Here is an 18,050-nt window from a genome sequence, read left to right on the forward strand (position 1 = left end):
GCCCCGCCCCCCTACAGATAGAAACACATATGAGGTCACACTTAACCCCTACAGTGCCCCCTAGGGGTTAACTCCTAAACTGCAATTGAAATTTTCACAGTGAACAGTGCATTTTTATAGAACTTTTTGCTGTGAAAATGACAATGGTCCCAAAAATGTGTCAAAATTGTCCGAAGTGTCTGCCATACTGTCACAGTCACGAAAAAAATCGTTGATCGCCGTTATTAGTAGTAAAAAATTAATTGATAAAAATGCAATAAAACTATCCCCTATTTTGTAAACGCTATACATTTTGCGCAAACCAATGGATAAACACTTGTTGGGATTTTTTTTACCAAAAATAGGTAGAATACGTATCGGCCTAAACTGAGGATTTTTTTTTTATATATATATATTTCTGGGGGATATTTATTATAGCAAAAAGTAAAAAATATTGCATTTTTTTCAAAATTGTCGCTCTATGTTTGTTCATAGCGCAAAAAATAAAAACCGCAGAGGTGATAAAATACCACCAAAAGAAAGCTCTATTTGTAGGAAAAAAAGGACGCCAATTTTGTTTGGGAGCCACGTCGCACGACCGCGCAATTGTCAGTTAAAGCGACGCAGTGCCGAATTCGCAAAAAGGGGCAAGGTCCTTAACCTGCATAATGGTCTGGGTCTTAAGTGGTTAACAATGGAGCTGAAGTTTTGATCAGGACAACTTAGATTTAGGGGTCTATTTGTACATTGACACATTGTTATAATTGGATTCAATTGGGAAATGTGCAAATTGTGTGAACTGAATTATAAATGGAAGCCCCATAATATTTATGATATGCTAATAACTCCTTAATGGAAAACAGAGCAGAGGTTGTTGGTAGTCCAATGCTTATAAAACTACTGACAATATGTTGCCTTTCATATGCCAACTAATTTATTTTTGCAGCCCAGGAAAAAGGAACCATTTGGATTGGCCAACATGCATAGCATTGCTTAGGTCAGTTTAGTCCCAGAAGTCTGAAATGAGAGAGATTGGAGCAGGCTGACTGCACATGGTGAATGAGAAGCCCAGGGATGTGCTTAATAGCAGCTTTAGGAAGAAAGGAAGTAGGGAGCTGTGCAGCCCACCTCCTGTTTAGTTGTTTGCTACCCACGTCTGTACTCTGTCTGACTGCTGCTGATTATAGCCGCTCTTTCTCTCCCACGCTCATCTTCCCGTCAGTATCACAGCCTCTTGTCCCTGCTTGCTTATTTAACCAATTTGTGGCTTTTACCTTTTCACAAAGGCCACGGTGCTGTGCAAAGAGAAATTATTTACCAAACGCACCATAGGCATTAATACAATGCGGATGCAATAATAAACCAGAGAAAAGCAAATAACAAAATTGTAGCTGTTGCTCCAGTGATCAGTCAGAATTCTTGTTGAATTTTTCCTTTAAATAAAAGCTAAGGTTACTTTGGGCAATTCTTTGTTCTTTTTTCTGTTCTCATAAATCTGTTTTATTAGGTAATGGGTATTGGTACAAACAAAACCAAAATGTATTTCCCAGCATGCTTACCGGCTAGCTAAAAGCAAAAGAAAACCAATTAAAGTGTTTAACCACTTGAGCTCCGGAAGGTTTTACCCCCTCCATGACCAGGCCATTTTTTGCTATTCAGCACTACGCTATTTTATATCACCACTATTTTTTTTTGCGATATAAACTAAAAAAGACCGAACATTTTGAACATAAAAAAAATCTATATTTTTTACTTACTGCTATAAAACCTATCCAATAAAAGATAAAAAAAAGAATTTCTTCATACATTTTGGCCAAACTGTATTCTGTTACATAACTTTGTTAAAAAAAATCCTAGTAAGTGTACATTGATTGGTTTGTGTGAAAGTTATAGCATCTACAAACTATGATATATATATATATATTGGAATTTTCAATTTTTTTTAATTTTATGTTCTACTAATGGAGGTGATCAGCGACTTATAATGGGACTGCGATAGTGCAGCGGGTAATCTGACACTGGGGGAGGGAACTAACTGCCACTGACATCACCAGTGACACTAATACAGTGATCAGTGCTAATAATATACACTGTCACTGTCCTTTTGACACTGGCTGGGAAGGGGTTAAATGTGTGTCTAGCAATGTATAATGTGTGTATTAAGTGCTGCTTTTACTAACACATCTCTTTGTTCCTTATCCTTGCCTTGCAGTGATAAGAAACAGAGAGATCAGTCTCTCTGTACAGAGCCCTGTATTTATTGTTAATACAGGGCTCTGGGCTGTGATTAGACACAGCCAATCAGCAGGTGCCAGCCATGAATCATTAGCCAGGACTTGCTGTCAGACTATTAATGTGCATAACGAAGCCAAGGAAAGATGGAAAAATCTCCAAAAGGCATCAAATTACAGATTAGACATTCTTATAATGTGTCAAAAAAAGTTTGATTTTATTTCCATCATTTACACTTTCAAAATTACAGAAAACAAAAAAAATGGGGTCTGCAAAAGTTTGGGCACCCTGCAGAATTGATAGCATGCACTGCCCCCTTTGCAAAGCTGAGACCTGCCAGTGTCATGGATTTTTCTCAATCATCGTCTGGGAAGACCAGGTGATGTCAATCTCAAAGGTTTTAAATGCCCAGACTCATCTGACCTTGCCCCAACAATTAGCACCATGGGTTCTTCTAAGCAGTTGTCTAGAAAACTAAAACTGAAAATAGTTGACGCTCACAAAGCTGGAGAAGGCTATAAGAAGACAGCAAAGCGTTTTCAGATGTCAATATCCTCTGTTCGAAATGTAATTAAGAAATGGCAGTCATCAGGAACAGTGGAAGTTAAAGTAAGATCTGACCAAGAAAAATATCAGACAGAACAGCTTGCAGGATTGTGAGAAAAGCAATTCAAAACCCACGTTTGACTGCACGATCCCTCCAGAAAGATCTGGAGGGATCGTACACTATTCCACTATAAAGAGATACTTGTACAAATATGGTCTTCATGGAAGAGTCATCAGAAGAAAACCTCTTCTACGTCCTCACCACAAAAATCAGCGTTTGCACTTTGCAAATGAACATATAGACAAGCCTGATGCATTTTGGAAACAAGTTCTGTGGACTGATGAGGTTAAAATATAACTTTTTGGCTGGAATGAGCAAAGGTACGTTTGGAGAAGAAAGGGCACAGAATTTAATGAAAAGAACCTCTGTCCAACTGTTAAGCATGGGGGTGGATCAATCATCCTTTGGGGTTGTATTGCAGCCAGTGGCACAGGGAACATTTCACGAGTAGAAGGAAAAATGGATTCAGCAAATTTTGGATGGTAACTTGATGCCATCTGTGAAAAAGATGAAGTTAAAGAGAGCATGGCTTCTACAAATGGATAATGATCCTAAACACACCTCAAAATCCACGGGGGATTACATCAAGAGGCGTAAACTGAAGGTTTTGCCATGGCCTTCACAATCTCCTGACCTCAACATAATTGAAAATCTATGGATAGACCTTAAAAGAGCAGTGCGTGACAGACAGCCCAGAAATCTCAAAGAACTAGAAGACTTTTGTAAGGAAGAATGGGCAAAGATACCTCAAACAATAATTGAAAGACTCTTGGCTGGCTACAAAAAGCGTTTACAAGCTGTGATACTTGCCAAAGGGGGCAGTACAAGATATTAACTCCGCAGGGTGCCCAAACTTTTGCAGACGCCATTTTTTTTGTTTTCTGTCATTTTTAAAGTGTAAATGATGGAAGTAAAATCTAACTTTTTTTTTGACATATTATAAGAATGTCTAATCTGTAATTTGATGCCTTTTGGAGATTTTTCCATCTTTCCTTGGCTTCGTTATGCACATTAATAACATTTTTTACCTGGGGTGCCCAAACTTCCGATCCCCACTGTAGTCTTCTCAGTTTTCTTCTTCAATCCTCCCAAGTGTATGCCTATTAAGGGACATCAGATCTTGTCGATTAAACACTTTCATAAACCATCTTAGTTTTATGATAAAATAGCTTTTTCGGGTGGCCACGCAATACTACAATCTATAATTTATAATTTTCATATATATACAGTTATCCACATTGACCAAACTACCAATAATGCCTACTTGTCGGCACTATTAATAACTCTATGTTTAGACTTTTTCTGTTTTCTTTTCAACCGATTTAAAATGTAGCAATAGTAGTGAAATAGTATTTTTTGCCCGTAGCTCCCAAGTGATAGACTGCAGTTACAAATGTCACAAATCCATATTTTCCTTCTCAGAGATTCTGCAATGTGTCTGAAAAGCTCAGAACCGATTGCCTTTTTCCTATAGATAAGACAACGTACACTCCATTTAATTACTGCCATATCAGAAAAGTGGCCACAGCTTCTGGCAAGGCAATGACTCAGACAAGCACAGAGGGTCTGTTGCCAGCAGTTGTTCTTGCTATTCTATATGGGCCCTTAAAGTGGTACTAAAGGTTTGAATAAAAAATAAACAAAAAATGTCATACTTACCTCCGCTGTGCAGCTCGTTTTGCACAGAGTGGCCCGATTCTCATCTTCTGGGGTCCCTCGGCAGCTGTCTCGGCTGCATCAAGGTGAAAAAACATGAACCTTTACAACCCCTTTAAAGGGTCAGTAAAGCCAACGGTGATGTTTTAATTATAGCTGGTCGGTTGAGCCAGGCAGGTCTGGCTTCTTGTTTCCCAGATACTCCAAAAGCTAGATTGCCTGTTATAATTCCTCTGTTCTGTACAGTTTTGGGTATTTGTTTCCCCTTTATCGCATTCATAACAGCCCTGACCCATAGAGGCATAAATGCCACTAGACCTCTGAAGCTATGCTATGGTATCTGAGCCATCAGTCGTAGATTTTTTTAAAGTGTTTTACCTACAGGTAAGCCTAGACTAAGGCTTACCTGTAGGTGTTTGCAATATCTCCTAAACCTACACGGTTTAGGAGATATTTGCCAAAAAGAATGCACCGATGTCTACAGCTCATGAGCACAACGTTGCAGGCGCACTGAGAATGCCGGTTTTGTGAATGACTAATGCCGGCTTTGACGGCTCTCGTGTGCATGCGAGGAGTGACTTCTTCACCGCTCCAGCCAATCACAGCGCCAGAGCGGCGATACCCGGAAGTAACCTTCCGGAGACATTGTTTTTCCAGGACATCCCACTGATGCTTGATTAGATTGAGATCTGGAGAATTTGGAGGCCTAGTCAACATCTCAAACCAATTTAGAACTATTTTTGTGGTGAGGCAAGGCGCATTATCCTGGTGAATGAGGCCACTGCAATCGGGGAATACCATTTCCTTGAAGGGGTGGTACTTAGTCAGCAACAATGTTTAGGTAGGTAATACGTGTCAAGTAACATCCACATGAATGGCAGGACCAAGGTTCCCCAGCAGAACATTACCCGAAGTATCACACTGCCCCCATCGGCTTTCCTTCTTCCTATACAGCATCCTGGTGCTATCTCTTCCCCAGGTAAGTGCCGCACATGCACCCGGCCATCCACATGATGTAAAAGCAAGCGTGATTCATCAGACCAGACCACCACCTTCCATTGCTCTGGTGTCCAGTTCTTTCTGATGCTCACATGCCCATTGTAGGAGCTTTGGGCTGTGGACACGGGTCCACATGGGCACCCTGTCTGGTCTGCAGCTACGTAGCCCCATATACAACAAACGAGAATTGTCCATTATTTGTGCTTTCAATATAACATCATCATGGACAACATGTTCACTTACTGGCTAATATAACCCACTGACTTTCAGATGCCATTGTAGCAAGAAAATCAATGTTATTCACTTAACCTGTCGATGGTCACAAAGATAAGGCTGATCGGTGTACACTTGCTGTACTTGCATGGTAGAATTCCCACATGACTAGAGATAAACTTAAACATAATACACGTAAAAAGACAACATTGCAAGAACCAAGTACAGTAGCCACCCACCTTCCTTTTTCATAGCATTTGCTTACTATTCCCAGTACAGGTGTGTTGTAGGTTGGCCTAGGATGATGGAAAATATTCAGATGTTCCTGAGTGTCGTTGGGCTGATTTACAGCATAAAGCTGGGTACACACGATCAGATTATAGGACAAATTTTCGTCAGTTTTTTTTTGCATGCTAGTCTCATATCAACAGTGAAGAGGTTACTCAACATACAACAATTCTTGTACGAATAAATTCAACTTCAGAAGTGATGTAATGTGTTAAATTGTTTTTTATGTGTTCTTTTGTTTCTGAGCATGCGTAGTCTGGCGTTTACGATTTTTTTTTCGGACTAAAACTGTACTAAATAAATGAAAATTGGACGTTGTGTACACATACAACAAAAATGTTATAGCCTGTACATACAGTTTTTGTCGTCCGAAAATAGTCACATAGTTTATCGAATGAAATTTTACTTTCGATTTTCTGATCATTTGTATGGGCCTTAAGCATATACAAAAGGACATGGCCACAGTAGATCTGATCCTAGGGGTAACAATAGTTACTGATCATAAATAATACAACTCAGGCAATAGGCAGCAAGAGACACTAATAGGGGTTTCTGCAAAGGTTTAAATGTGTTCAATGACCTTTCTAATCACCAAAATCTGCTGTATGATTATATATGGATGTGCAGAACTAAATGTCAGAGACTAGGACTGAAATGGTAGGATGCATGATTACTCAATTGTTTTGTTTTAATGTGCGTTTGTATCATTTGATTTGGCCTGTGCACTGAGCTGGCATCCCCCAGCAGGTGTCCCTTAATGAGGAAACAAAAGTAATTGGTGGCAAGTACACCCAGGCAACCACTCATTAGGAGTGTCAGCGTTGACATTGAAAAATAGAATAATATCAGCTTGCTATCGTCTGAGCATCAAAAAATTGTATGGAGAAGTTTCAAAACTAGAAGTCTCTTTTCACTGACCTTGATATCTGTTTTCCTGTGTATTTTCCCAGCCGTGCTACCAGAAAGTGAAGAAGTGGGTTGAGAGTAATATTTCCTCGGTGGGGATCTTTGGCATCTGCATTCTTGTTGTACAGGTGAGTTCTCCTATACAGAATACATTGTGTCATAAAATTGAGGAATTCAAAAGTCCAGAGTTAAATGAGTTTCTTTGTTGGGTCCAGATGGCAAAATGTACAATTTGCTTAAAGCGGGGGTTCACCCAAAAAAAATAATTTTCATTTTACACACATTAGATCCAGAATAGTAAGGGCATTTAAATTCGGTGTTTTTTTTTGTTTTGTTTTTCTGTACATACCTTTAGATTCTGTTTTTCTCCAGGGCGTCCGGGTTCCGATGATTTCAGGGCTGGGCGTTCCTATGCTTCCGTTGGATGATTGACGGCTTGTGAAACAGGTGACCTGTCACACAACGAGCATCACCAGATGTCGGGAAATACCCGAGCTGCGAGTCGGCACTATTCGGCGCCTGCGCAGTGAGCTCTACACGGCGGGCGCAGGCGCCGCATAGTGCCGACTCTTAGCTCGGGTATTTCCAGAAATCTGGTGACGCGCGTTGTGCGACAGGTCACCTGTTTCACAAGCCGTCAATCATCCAACGAAAGGATAGGAACGCCCAGTCGCGCAAGCATCGGAACCCATGAGGCTGGGATAGGAACGCCCAGTCCCAAGGACATCACAACGCGGAAGCCCTGGACAAAATCAGGATATAAAGGTAAGTGCAGAGAAAAAAAAACATTCCGAAATTAAATTACCTTACTATGCTGGCTCTAATGTAAAAAAAAAAAAATTTCCGGGTGAACCTCCACTTTAATCTATCCGATTTCACACAAATACATGTAGACTGACAAAGCTTGGGTTGCATCTCTTCTTTCAGATCTGCTAGTCCTTGGTAGACTGTACATAATACAGCTTATATTATAGCTACCGGTACCTGGATACTTCTTGACACTCGCATACCCGTCATCAAATTACTTACTGGTCAAATAAAAATGGAAGTTAATCAAGGAAACCTGTCATGCAAAAAATAAGGAAGCTGCCATTGCGAAGCCCCATCTAAAAGTCATTGATTTTGAGTAAGCACGTAAAAAGTGAGGCGGTAGTGAAGTCTAATCTTCTGGTCCATCTACTTGTTGCCGTTCACGGAGTCAAAAACTATTTTATTGGAGTGTTGGATTAGCATGATGGCCAGGCAACCAGTATTCAGGCAAATAAAACAATCATTAGTTTAATTTGGTTACAAAACAATTATAGAAAATCTTTATATGTTTTTTACATATAGCTGGTATACATTCTGAATACTCAGCTTTCTGTAATCCCCTATACAGGAAGAGTGAGAAGGGCAGCACTATAAGCCAATCAGACACAACTGCATTGGGTACTGATGTGCGTGTAACAATGAGTACTTCCTAAGAGAAAGAAAGGAGAGTACTGATCGTAATAGTGTGCTGCTCCTTCAGTGTCCAATCACTTAGGCCGGTTTTACATGGTTTGAAGCTCAGCTGGTTCACCTGATACCGCCGGCTGAGATTTGAACCACTAGTGGGTAGGCTGAATGTACCAAGTTGATCGCTAGTGCTAATCAATGGCCTGGCAGGAGGGATTTCCCTGTCAACCCATGGTTGCAGGAAATAAATTTCTACCATCTATGGCCTGCCTTAAGCCTGGGTTGAACAAAAAAAAAACCTGACAGCTAAGTAGGAGCCACTGTTCTAAAAATCCATTGTAACCTCTAGCAAATAATCAGTTACGTGTGCTGAAATCTTTAGCAGCCAGTCATTGAGCGGTAATAATGCAATAAATCGCAATCACTGCTTGATCTGATTCAGAAAACTGATTTTGAGTCCAGCTATATGTCTCAGAGCAGGTGGAGAGCAGCGCTGTCGCTTTTTAAATGACTTTTAAGAGCCCATTCACACCTAGGCGTATTTACGCCTGAAGCGCGACGCCGCAGCAGCCCCTAATACGCTGGAGGGGTGATTTTACATTGCCCTCTATGGAGATAGTTCACATCTCCATGCCGAACGCCTGAAGCTCAAAACAAGTCCCGGACCCTTTTTTTGGGCGGCTTTTGGCGTTCGGCATAGCTGACAATGTAATCACCCCTCCGGCGTATTTTACAGGCTTAAAAACGCCGCAATTTGTCGTGGCAAATTGCGGTAAAAAACGCTGCGTTCAGGTGTGAATGCAGCCTAAGTGTTTGCTACACTGTATCCAAACAAAACTTTTATCACTTTTTTCCCACAAATAGAGCTTTCTTTTGGTAATATTTGATCACCTCTGCGGTTTTTATTTTTTGCTAAACAAATAAAAAAAAATATTTCTGTTGTAAATAAGTACATTTTCTCCTTCACTGATGGGCACTGATTATGGGCACTGATTATGGGCACTAATGGGCATTGATAGGTGGCACTGATGGGTACGCATAGGTGGCACTGAAAGGCTGCACTGATGGATGGCACTAATAGGCATCATTTGTGGGCACAGATTGGCATCCCTGGTGGCCCTGGGTGGCATATCTGGTGGTCATCAGTGGTGGGCATTTCTTGGTGGTCCTGGTGGAATCCCTGGTGGTCCTGAGTGGGCATCCTCGGGGGGCTGCCCTGATAATCAGGGAATATTGAAATCCGGGGGATTTTTTTTTTTACTAGTAATGGCGGCAATCAGCTAATCTCTGCCCCTCACTGCCACCGCCCGCCTCAGAGGTTGTCAAGTCTTACTCTCCGGGCCCCCGGCTACTACAGGGTGGGGAGCGGAGGAAGGTCACTCCGCCAGGGAAGACAAGGAGATAAGCAGGCAGGCGGTTGGCCGAGACTTGAGTGAAGGCGAGCGGAGCTGAATGGGCATGCACCCGAAATTGAAGAAATATTCCCTCCGCTCTGACCAGCACATGATCATCAGAAAGGGGCACAGATAAAGGGAAAAAATACAACCCCCCTAAGCTAGTAGGGGGGGGGGGTTGTAATTCAGATTTTTTAAATTAATTCTGACTGTTTTTGAAATTGCCTCAGCCCCTGTTCAAATCCAATCCGGGGACAAAACAGGGGACAGACTTGGTCTGGGCACAGTGTCCTCAATCCTGGTACTGTCCCCGGAAACTGGGAATGTCTTGATCGCCCTATTTTAATTAACATAGGGGCAGATCCACGTACCTGCGTGTAAGAATCCACCGGGCGCAGCGTATCTAAGATACACTACGCCGCCGCAACTTATTTTTTTTATTTTGAATCCTTAACGAATTCGCGCCATAATTTACTGCGGCATAGTGTATCTTTGGCGGCGTAAGGGCGCGGAATTCAAATGGATGTAATGGGGGCGTGTTTTATGTAAATACATCGTGACCCCACGTAAACAACGTTTTTTTTTTTAACTGCGCATGTGCCGTCCGTGGGGGTATCCCAGTGCGCATGCTCCAAATTAACCGGAACCAGCCAATGCTTACGACGGTGACGTCATTCTACGCAAATCCCTATTTGCGAACGACTTACGCAAACTACATAAAAAATTCAAAATTGGACGTGGAAACGACGGCCATACTTAACATTGATTACGCCACCATATATCAGCTTTAACTATACGCCGGAAAAAGCCGAACGAAAACGACGTAAAAAAATGCGCCGGATGTACGTTCGTGGATCGCCGTAAATAGCTAATTTGCATACTCGACACGGAAATCGACGGAAATGCCACCTAGCGGCCGCCAAAATATTGCACCTTAAGATACTAAGACGTACGTCTGCCGGATCCCTTTGAGACGCCGTTGTGTAGATACAAAACAAAGATACGACGTGGCAATTTTAAAATAATAGATACGCCGGCGTAATCCTTTTGTGGATCTGCCCCTTAATCGTTATTGTGCATTAGACAGTCATTGTGAATATCTAATATTCTGCATGTAACTTTCGAGTTCTCCCTAAGTATTGCATACTTGGAATCACTGACTAGAAGTAAATCTTTGTTTGTTCTTTCCTTTGTTAGGTGTTCGGTCTGATCTTCTCCATGCTGATGTACTGCCAAGTCCTCAAGGCAGAAAAGTATTATGAGTAATCCCAGATGTTTGCAAGATCTTAAGATGATCCAGAGGCTGATGTTCCACATCTCTGTTCAGCTGGATCAAAGACTGTTTCTTCATGCTTCTCGGGCCATGCAAGGCTGTTCTCGGCTGCACTTCTCTGTATAGGGACCCGTGTCCGTTTCTGTTCATCTTACCTGCTGACTGAACCATTAGCGTGAAAGTATTTCCTGTATAAGAAGATTTATATTGCTGACTGTATCAGCAGCTTTTGTAAGGCAGCTTCCATATCTATACAAAGCCTTTTGATTCTGCTCACCAATGAAGAATAAGAACAGTCTTCTTCGTTCTTTTTTTTAAGCACCAAAGCCATTTAATGAAGTTTGGCCAGATGGAACCATTGCAATCTCAGACATCCTAGAATGATATGCATAGCTCTGCCAAGCACATGCCTCACGAGGTTTGTTAGACAAAGCACAATGCTTCCAATCTGAGATACGGAAAACAACAACATGAGCATTAACAACAATTCAATTTGCACTCTAGTGAAAAGTGAACGTTCTGCATTAAGAGTTAATCGGGGCACAGTCTAGGTTTCTGTCATTTTCTTATGGCTTTAATCTTACGCATATGGTTGCCCCCCAAACATAGTCATTATCATTGCCAATATCGTCATCTTCTAAATGATGCTAAATCTGAACCTGCAAAAAAAAGTAGAAGCAGGACTTCCATGGTTTCAGCACCACCCTCTCTCTGAGCTCAACCCAACCTCAACCAAGCACACACTGGTTACAAAGAATCAAGAAACATGCAGTCCTACCCTGAACACATGGAAAAAATGCCAAACAAGACTACATTGGATTATAGAATACCAATCAATCCATGGCGTGGAATTTGAGCTGCAATGCTTTCTGGATGCCAGAATGTACTCATGTATTTTACTTGTTGCCACAGCCCCAAGTCAAGGGTCAACTCTATGAAGGACATAAGGTTTTGTCACTGTTCCACCAAGAATAATACACACTTTTGCAATCAGATTGCAATATTATCAAGACTGTGTGCTCAAAACATGATTTTGCCAATCTGTGATGGAAATCGGCCTAGTGATCACTTATCAGTTGCCACATAAGAGCTTCTACGTAAATTCATCTTTATTTTTTCATGCATTATAGCCATTCAGTATTAGAATGTTCTTAACACAGATGTAAAATGCATTTATTCAAGTTTTTATAACCCATCAATACACATTTGTACTTCATTTAACCTATATCTTTGCCAGAGGATGATCTTGGTAAAGGTTTAACAAAAGTATTGGATCTGCAGTAGTGTGGACATATTGACTCCTGTAATCTGATGGAGAAATCAACGGATTATGAGAACTTGAGCTTAAGCTGAACTGTTCGCTGATAATATTTCAAGTTCCTTTTGTACTTTAGTTGCATTTTCTATGTATATAAGGTGCCAATCTGCAAAGAGTAACTCCCTCTAGAAATGTGGTGGGGCAATATTTGATTTCAGCTTGGTTTTTACTACTGTTTGATTCTGTGTCATGGGCGTTTTCTGCCACCACTAACATGACTTTGACAGTTTGAGTGCTATGCTTTTTCAGATGTCATTGGCCTATGATTCTATAAAGAATCGACTACATTAGCTTTTCTCAACCTTTTTCCCTTAGAGGACCTCTTGAAATACTTTTTAAGTCTCTGGGAACTCCTGTTAAACCGATTAATTGGGGGTCAATGGGAAAAACACCCCTTACATTGGTGGCCAGGGGAAAGAATGTATACAGTGGTCGTTAGAAGGCCACCCTTATAGACAGCTAAAAAGATCATTGGCTTACTGTAGCTGGCTTCAACAAGTTGTGTTGGCTTCAGAACTGAATCAGCTACAATTCAAGGAACCTCTAGCAACCTCTGAAGGAACCCTAGGGTTCGACAGAACCCTGGTTGAGAATGGCTGCACTAGAAGATTCATGATATGTGTATGTATGCTACACGTGGCTTAGTAGTCATGTAATCTGTTAACCTATCACAGCCATATTATTGGTGACAAGAGGCCTTCTCACTAGGGCATTGTACAGCATCAAATACCCAACCATGGTTCAAACTTTGCATTCACCAAAAAAACGAAGAAATCTGTATGGGGGAGTCCAGCTTTAATCCAGTTATGTGCCTATATAGTATTAGTGTTGCCCTGGGTTATACGTTGAATGTTTTTAAAATGCATACTTTTATATTGTCATGCGTGTATAATAAAAAAAGGTGTATTGTAAAGATGGCGGCCTCATTGGAAGCCCCCTGGCAGTGTAGAGCAAAATATAAGGGCATTAGCATGCTTCTTCAGTTATTTCTATATGATATTCTGTATTAGGTTTACCTTGCTTTAAGGAGAGTTAAGATCTTTTAAAGTGTATATTTTATTTTTGATTTTATTGACAGAAGTGTAAATTTCAAGGGGTAATTCTCTTTCAATTTACAGTAGTTTAGTACTGCAATGGGCATTCTCATCTATTGGAACCCCCTGTTGTTCTGCCAATTAAGAGTTGGAATTTGTATGATGCCTAAAGTATAAATCTATGTAGAGATTATTTGAGGGCAGGCATCAATATAATACATTTCTGGAAAATATATGTAATACTTATTGATTTTCTTTTATGCTCATTCCGGCTCTTGGCGTATCCACTCTGGCCTGTAGAAACCATCCACATTTTGCTTGCTCCTATGGGAAAACCATGGAATTCTGTGTCAGTGTGAAAGTAACTCTGACAAATGAAGGTGAAGAAACAATAATCTGTTTCTTGCTAGGCATACTGGACACATCAAAAGCTCATGCAGTAATAAAAATAATAGGAAATACACCAGCCAAAATTTCAACCAAGTAGTTTACAAGTCCTTTCCTTCCTTCTGACCCTTGTCTCCTGGCAAAGGTGAGGGGATAAAAATAGGTTGATAGCACACCTTAATCTTCTGCAATAAAATTGTCTTAACTTTTGTCCAACAAGTCATACAAAAAAGTACACCATTGTGAAGGAACCACCAGGGGTCCCTTTATCAGGCAAAGTGGCATGTCACTTCGCCTAGTGAAGGGACTCCTGGCGGTTCCAAAACTCACTTTTTTTATATGACATGCGGAACAATGATCAATAAAATAAATTTGATTGCAGAAGATTAAGATGGGCTGCCAACATATTGTTATTGTCAGTGCCGTGGCACCATCCACTAGTTGTGGTAGTAGTTGGTCCGAGCAACCCACACCTGAAAATGAATCTCGGTTTTGTGTGCAATTGAGAAATCTTGAAAAAAGGTTCCAACCATTCCCTACCTAAAACAAAATGAGTTGGGCTAAATATTATTTCAAGAAAGGTATAATTACGCTTTAGCAAAGACCGTAGGCCTTTATCGAAAGTTGAAGTAAGTTTACCCTGATTGTCTATCCTTAATAATTAAAACCAAAGCTACGTTTTAAGCTTTAACCTTAAAATGTTATTGATGTAACCTGTGAAGGAAGCATATTAGCCATATTGCACAGACAACAAGTCCCATTACCACTTTATTATTCATCAAAGTGTAGTTTACATTTAGCTTATGCTACCTACAGATCTCTAATATAACTTTCAGATGAATAATTTGTTCTACAAACATTTGAATGTGCATGTTTGTGCCTATGGAGGAGAGAGGTGGAGTACTCTACGGACAACCCTGACGCTGGCCTTTCTCAAGTGAAATCAACAGCCATTGGTTGGAAAATGTAAACTTATGTAACCCTAAGAAGGCACAGTTAAGGAAGGTCAGGGGTTGCATACAGACAATTCTGACCATATTGGATGAAGCCGATCTTATGTCTGTATGAACTTTCAGGGCTTGTGTACTTAGCATTTGTGTCAAAACTGCTTTTCTCTCAAAGGTCAAAAGGGATGTAAAAGCAACTTAGGAGGTGGTCACAAGCCCTTAAAACCGCCCATGAGACTCTTCTATAATACCAAAGGTCTTTGTTGTCCATAGCTATCAATTAGAATCACTCTGTAGTTTTTCTGGAGCTGGATAAAAATGAAAGATGTCAACTGATTTGTTGCTGTGAGCAGCTGCCCTTTTATACCTTTGCTCCAGATTTCATGTATTAGCCCCTGTGTATTAGCAGGTGCAACCTGCTTACATACTATATACCACACATCATGTATTTTGTATTTTTTGGTTCTGATTCGAAGATAGCTTGGAGTGTAAATATTAGTGGTATCAGAGCACAACATATGTGAAATACTTGTGTAATATGCCAATAAAATCTCTATCGTAAAATTTATTGGTGTCAATTATTAATGGATTCCTGCGATGCATGTAAAAAGGTGTTTGTATACAGATGTGTTTATTCAAGAAAGTAGTTCTCTCTACGTTGCCCATAGTCCAAGATATAATAAATCACCTTACAGTTGCATTTTGTGCTATGGTCTGTACAGTGGTGTATTTAGGTTTTGTGCTGCCCTAGGACTGACTAAACTTGAGCAAGCCCTAATTTAAATATGATCCACCCCTTCCTGTCAAGGTCACACCCCTTCCTGTTTAAGACCTGCCCTGTAATTTTACAGTGGGGAAACTAGTTCTGGGGGGGGGATTCCCTTAATCTGCAGAGATTTCCTATCACTTCCTGTTTTGCTATGGAGCAGTAAAGGAAGAGAAATGAACGGATAGCAAAAAAAAAAAAAAAAAAGAGTTAACAGAGGCTATAAACCCAAAAACCCCTATAGTTCTAATTTAAGCACACATTTCTGTTACATTTATGGAGGACTAAGAGGATATAACCATGCCAGTGGTGCAGCAGAAAACATTTAGCACAGTGATTAGGGTATGTGGTCCAGGCAGTGAGCAAAGGAAGGATTGGGGGCAGGAACAAATAAATCCATCTGTTTATTTTTCTCATCAGCAATCAACAGAAATAAAATTAAGATTCCTTAATCTGTACAACTGACACAAGCAAAGGATTGCAGGACAGTCCTACTACCTACCTGCCAGGTATATGTGACCATGTCAGTGTCCCTTGTGTCTGCGCCATTCCTATCATACCGGCAGCAGTGCGCCTTCCTTAAGGGGGCGCCAGACCAATTTGTCTTGCGGCCCAGACCACCTCATAAGGGTCTGTACCACATACTTGGTGTTCTGTCCCACCTATATAAACTGTATTTTTTCTGTGTTGTATTGAAGAGCATCAGGTTACTCTTGCTCTGTAGTATGATGATATTTAGTGGTGGTTTTTGTTTACTTGTGTGAATTTGTATCTCCTTCTGTCCTACCCTCCTGTTTACAAAAAGACACATCCACTTCAACCCACAGAAAAAAACAGACACACAAATTGAAAACCTCCAAATAAACTATCCTATACCCACAACTGTTCCAGAGGAAGGCAAAAAAAAAAAAAACAATAAAGCATGATTACATTTTCTCCAGCGGGGGGGGGGGGGGGTTCCTTCCTGGTCCCCCAAGAGGCAATTGGATATTCACTGGATCAAATATAAATATTAATTTAGAGCTAGTAAGTTCCATCCTAGCTAAACCGTCCCTGTTTGTTCCATGTTCTCTGTCAGTGTTAGTACTTCTCAGAGACAGGGCTTAGTAAAGTCATCATATAATTCTTAAAACTGGAAAAACATCCTCTATACTGCAATTATATAAAGTAAAATTGGGCTGAATTTAGCTTCTGTATCTTATTGAGAAGTTAAGCTGCTTGTGGATTGTGTCAAGTCAGCAGGTGACCATACTGTCTAAAAAAGTATATCAATGCATAAAGTGGCATTTGAAAAAGAACATTTACTGTACCTTCATCTTTTTTCTTCTTTTCCCTTCATACCTTGTAGATCCAATAACAACTGAGTAATAGGAATGGTGTTCAATATTGTTGGAAATGTGCAACAGCACTGGACTGGGTTCTGAAAAGACGTCAAATTTTAGCTTGGTTTTCTGTAAATGCGATCACTGCTTATCCTGTCACCAGCTTTCTGATTGATGTTTAGGGTTCACCCTAAAAAAAAATTCTAACATTACATACCAACGACAGGTAAAGTAAGCTGGTATTTTTTTTTCCTCCGTACATACCGTTTAATTGTTATTTTTGCCCAGGCTTCTGGGTTCCAATTCCCGCGGGACTAGGCGTTCCTATTGAAAGCTTAGCTGATTGACGTCTGGTGAAAATCTTCCCATGGCACATAAAGCGCGTCACCAGCTTTCCGTAAATAGTGGACCTGCGAGTCGGCTCTATATGGCGCCTGCGCAGTCAGCTCTACGCGGCGGGCGCCGACTCGCATGTCGGCTATTTACGGAAAACTGGTGAAGCGCTTTATGCGCCATGGGAAGATTTTCACCAGAAGTCAATCATCTAAGCCAGGGGTGCTCAAACTTTTTAAACAGGGGGCCAGTTCACGGTCCCTCAGACTGTTGGGGGGCCGGACTATAGTTTAAAAAAACAGGAAAAAAAACAATACAATATTTAAAATAAAGAACAATTTTAATAAACATATTAGTATTTCACAGACCCCCCACATCACGGAACCACCCCATCACAGATTCCTCCCCCATCAAAGATTCCCCCATATTAGGCCCCCCATCACAAGCCCTCCCAACACAAATTTCTCTCCATCACAAAGCCCCCCAACACAAACTCCTCTATATCACAAAGCCCCCAATAACAGACCCCCCACCACAAACTCCTCTCCATCAAAACAACCCATAACAGATCCTCCCCATCATAAAGCCCCCAACACAAACTCCTCTCCATCACAAAGCCCTCAATAACAGACCACCCCATCATAGACCCCCCATAACAGATGCCCATCACAGACTCCTCTCCATCACAGATTTCCCCCATCAAAAAGCCCCCATATCAGATCCTCCCCATCACAGACTTCCCCCATCACAAAGCCCACCCAACACAAACTCCTCTCCTCACATAGCCCCCCCATAACAGGCCTCCCCATCACAAATCTTCCACCCTATCACAGATCCCCCCCCATTGATATTACACTGTTGCCCCTTCTATAACATCCCAGCACTCCACCTCTCTGCTACCTCAATCACACAAGATGCAAAGCATGGCAAATCCGGACAAAGGGTGGGGCTTTACTAGT

At 41.0% G+C, this 18,050-nt stretch overlaps 1 protein-coding gene across 3 annotated transcripts in view; it reads left to right on the top strand.

Annotated features, from left to right (window-relative positions):
- LOC120916511 (tetraspanin-4-like) overlaps window positions 1-15,238 on the top strand; it is a 174,488-nt gene extending 159,250 nt beyond the window's left edge. For all 3 annotated transcript variants that reach the window (XM_040327524.1, XM_040327525.1, XM_040327523.1), the window contains 2 exons: window positions 6,925-7,008; window positions 10,909-15,238. In XM_040327524.1, the coding sequence (XP_040183458.1) occupies window positions 6,925-7,008; window positions 10,909-10,977 (153 nt within the window). In that variant the 3' untranslated portion in view covers window positions 10,978-15,238. The remainder of the gene's footprint in view (window positions 1-6,924; window positions 7,009-10,908) is intronic.
- Window positions 15,239-18,050: the final 2,812 nt, after the last annotated feature.

Source organism: Rana temporaria, chromosome 10 (assembly GCF_905171775.1).
Source record: "Rana temporaria chromosome 10, aRanTem1.1, whole genome shotgun sequence".
Lineage (NCBI taxonomy): Eukaryota > Metazoa > Chordata > Amphibia > Anura > Ranidae > Rana > Rana temporaria.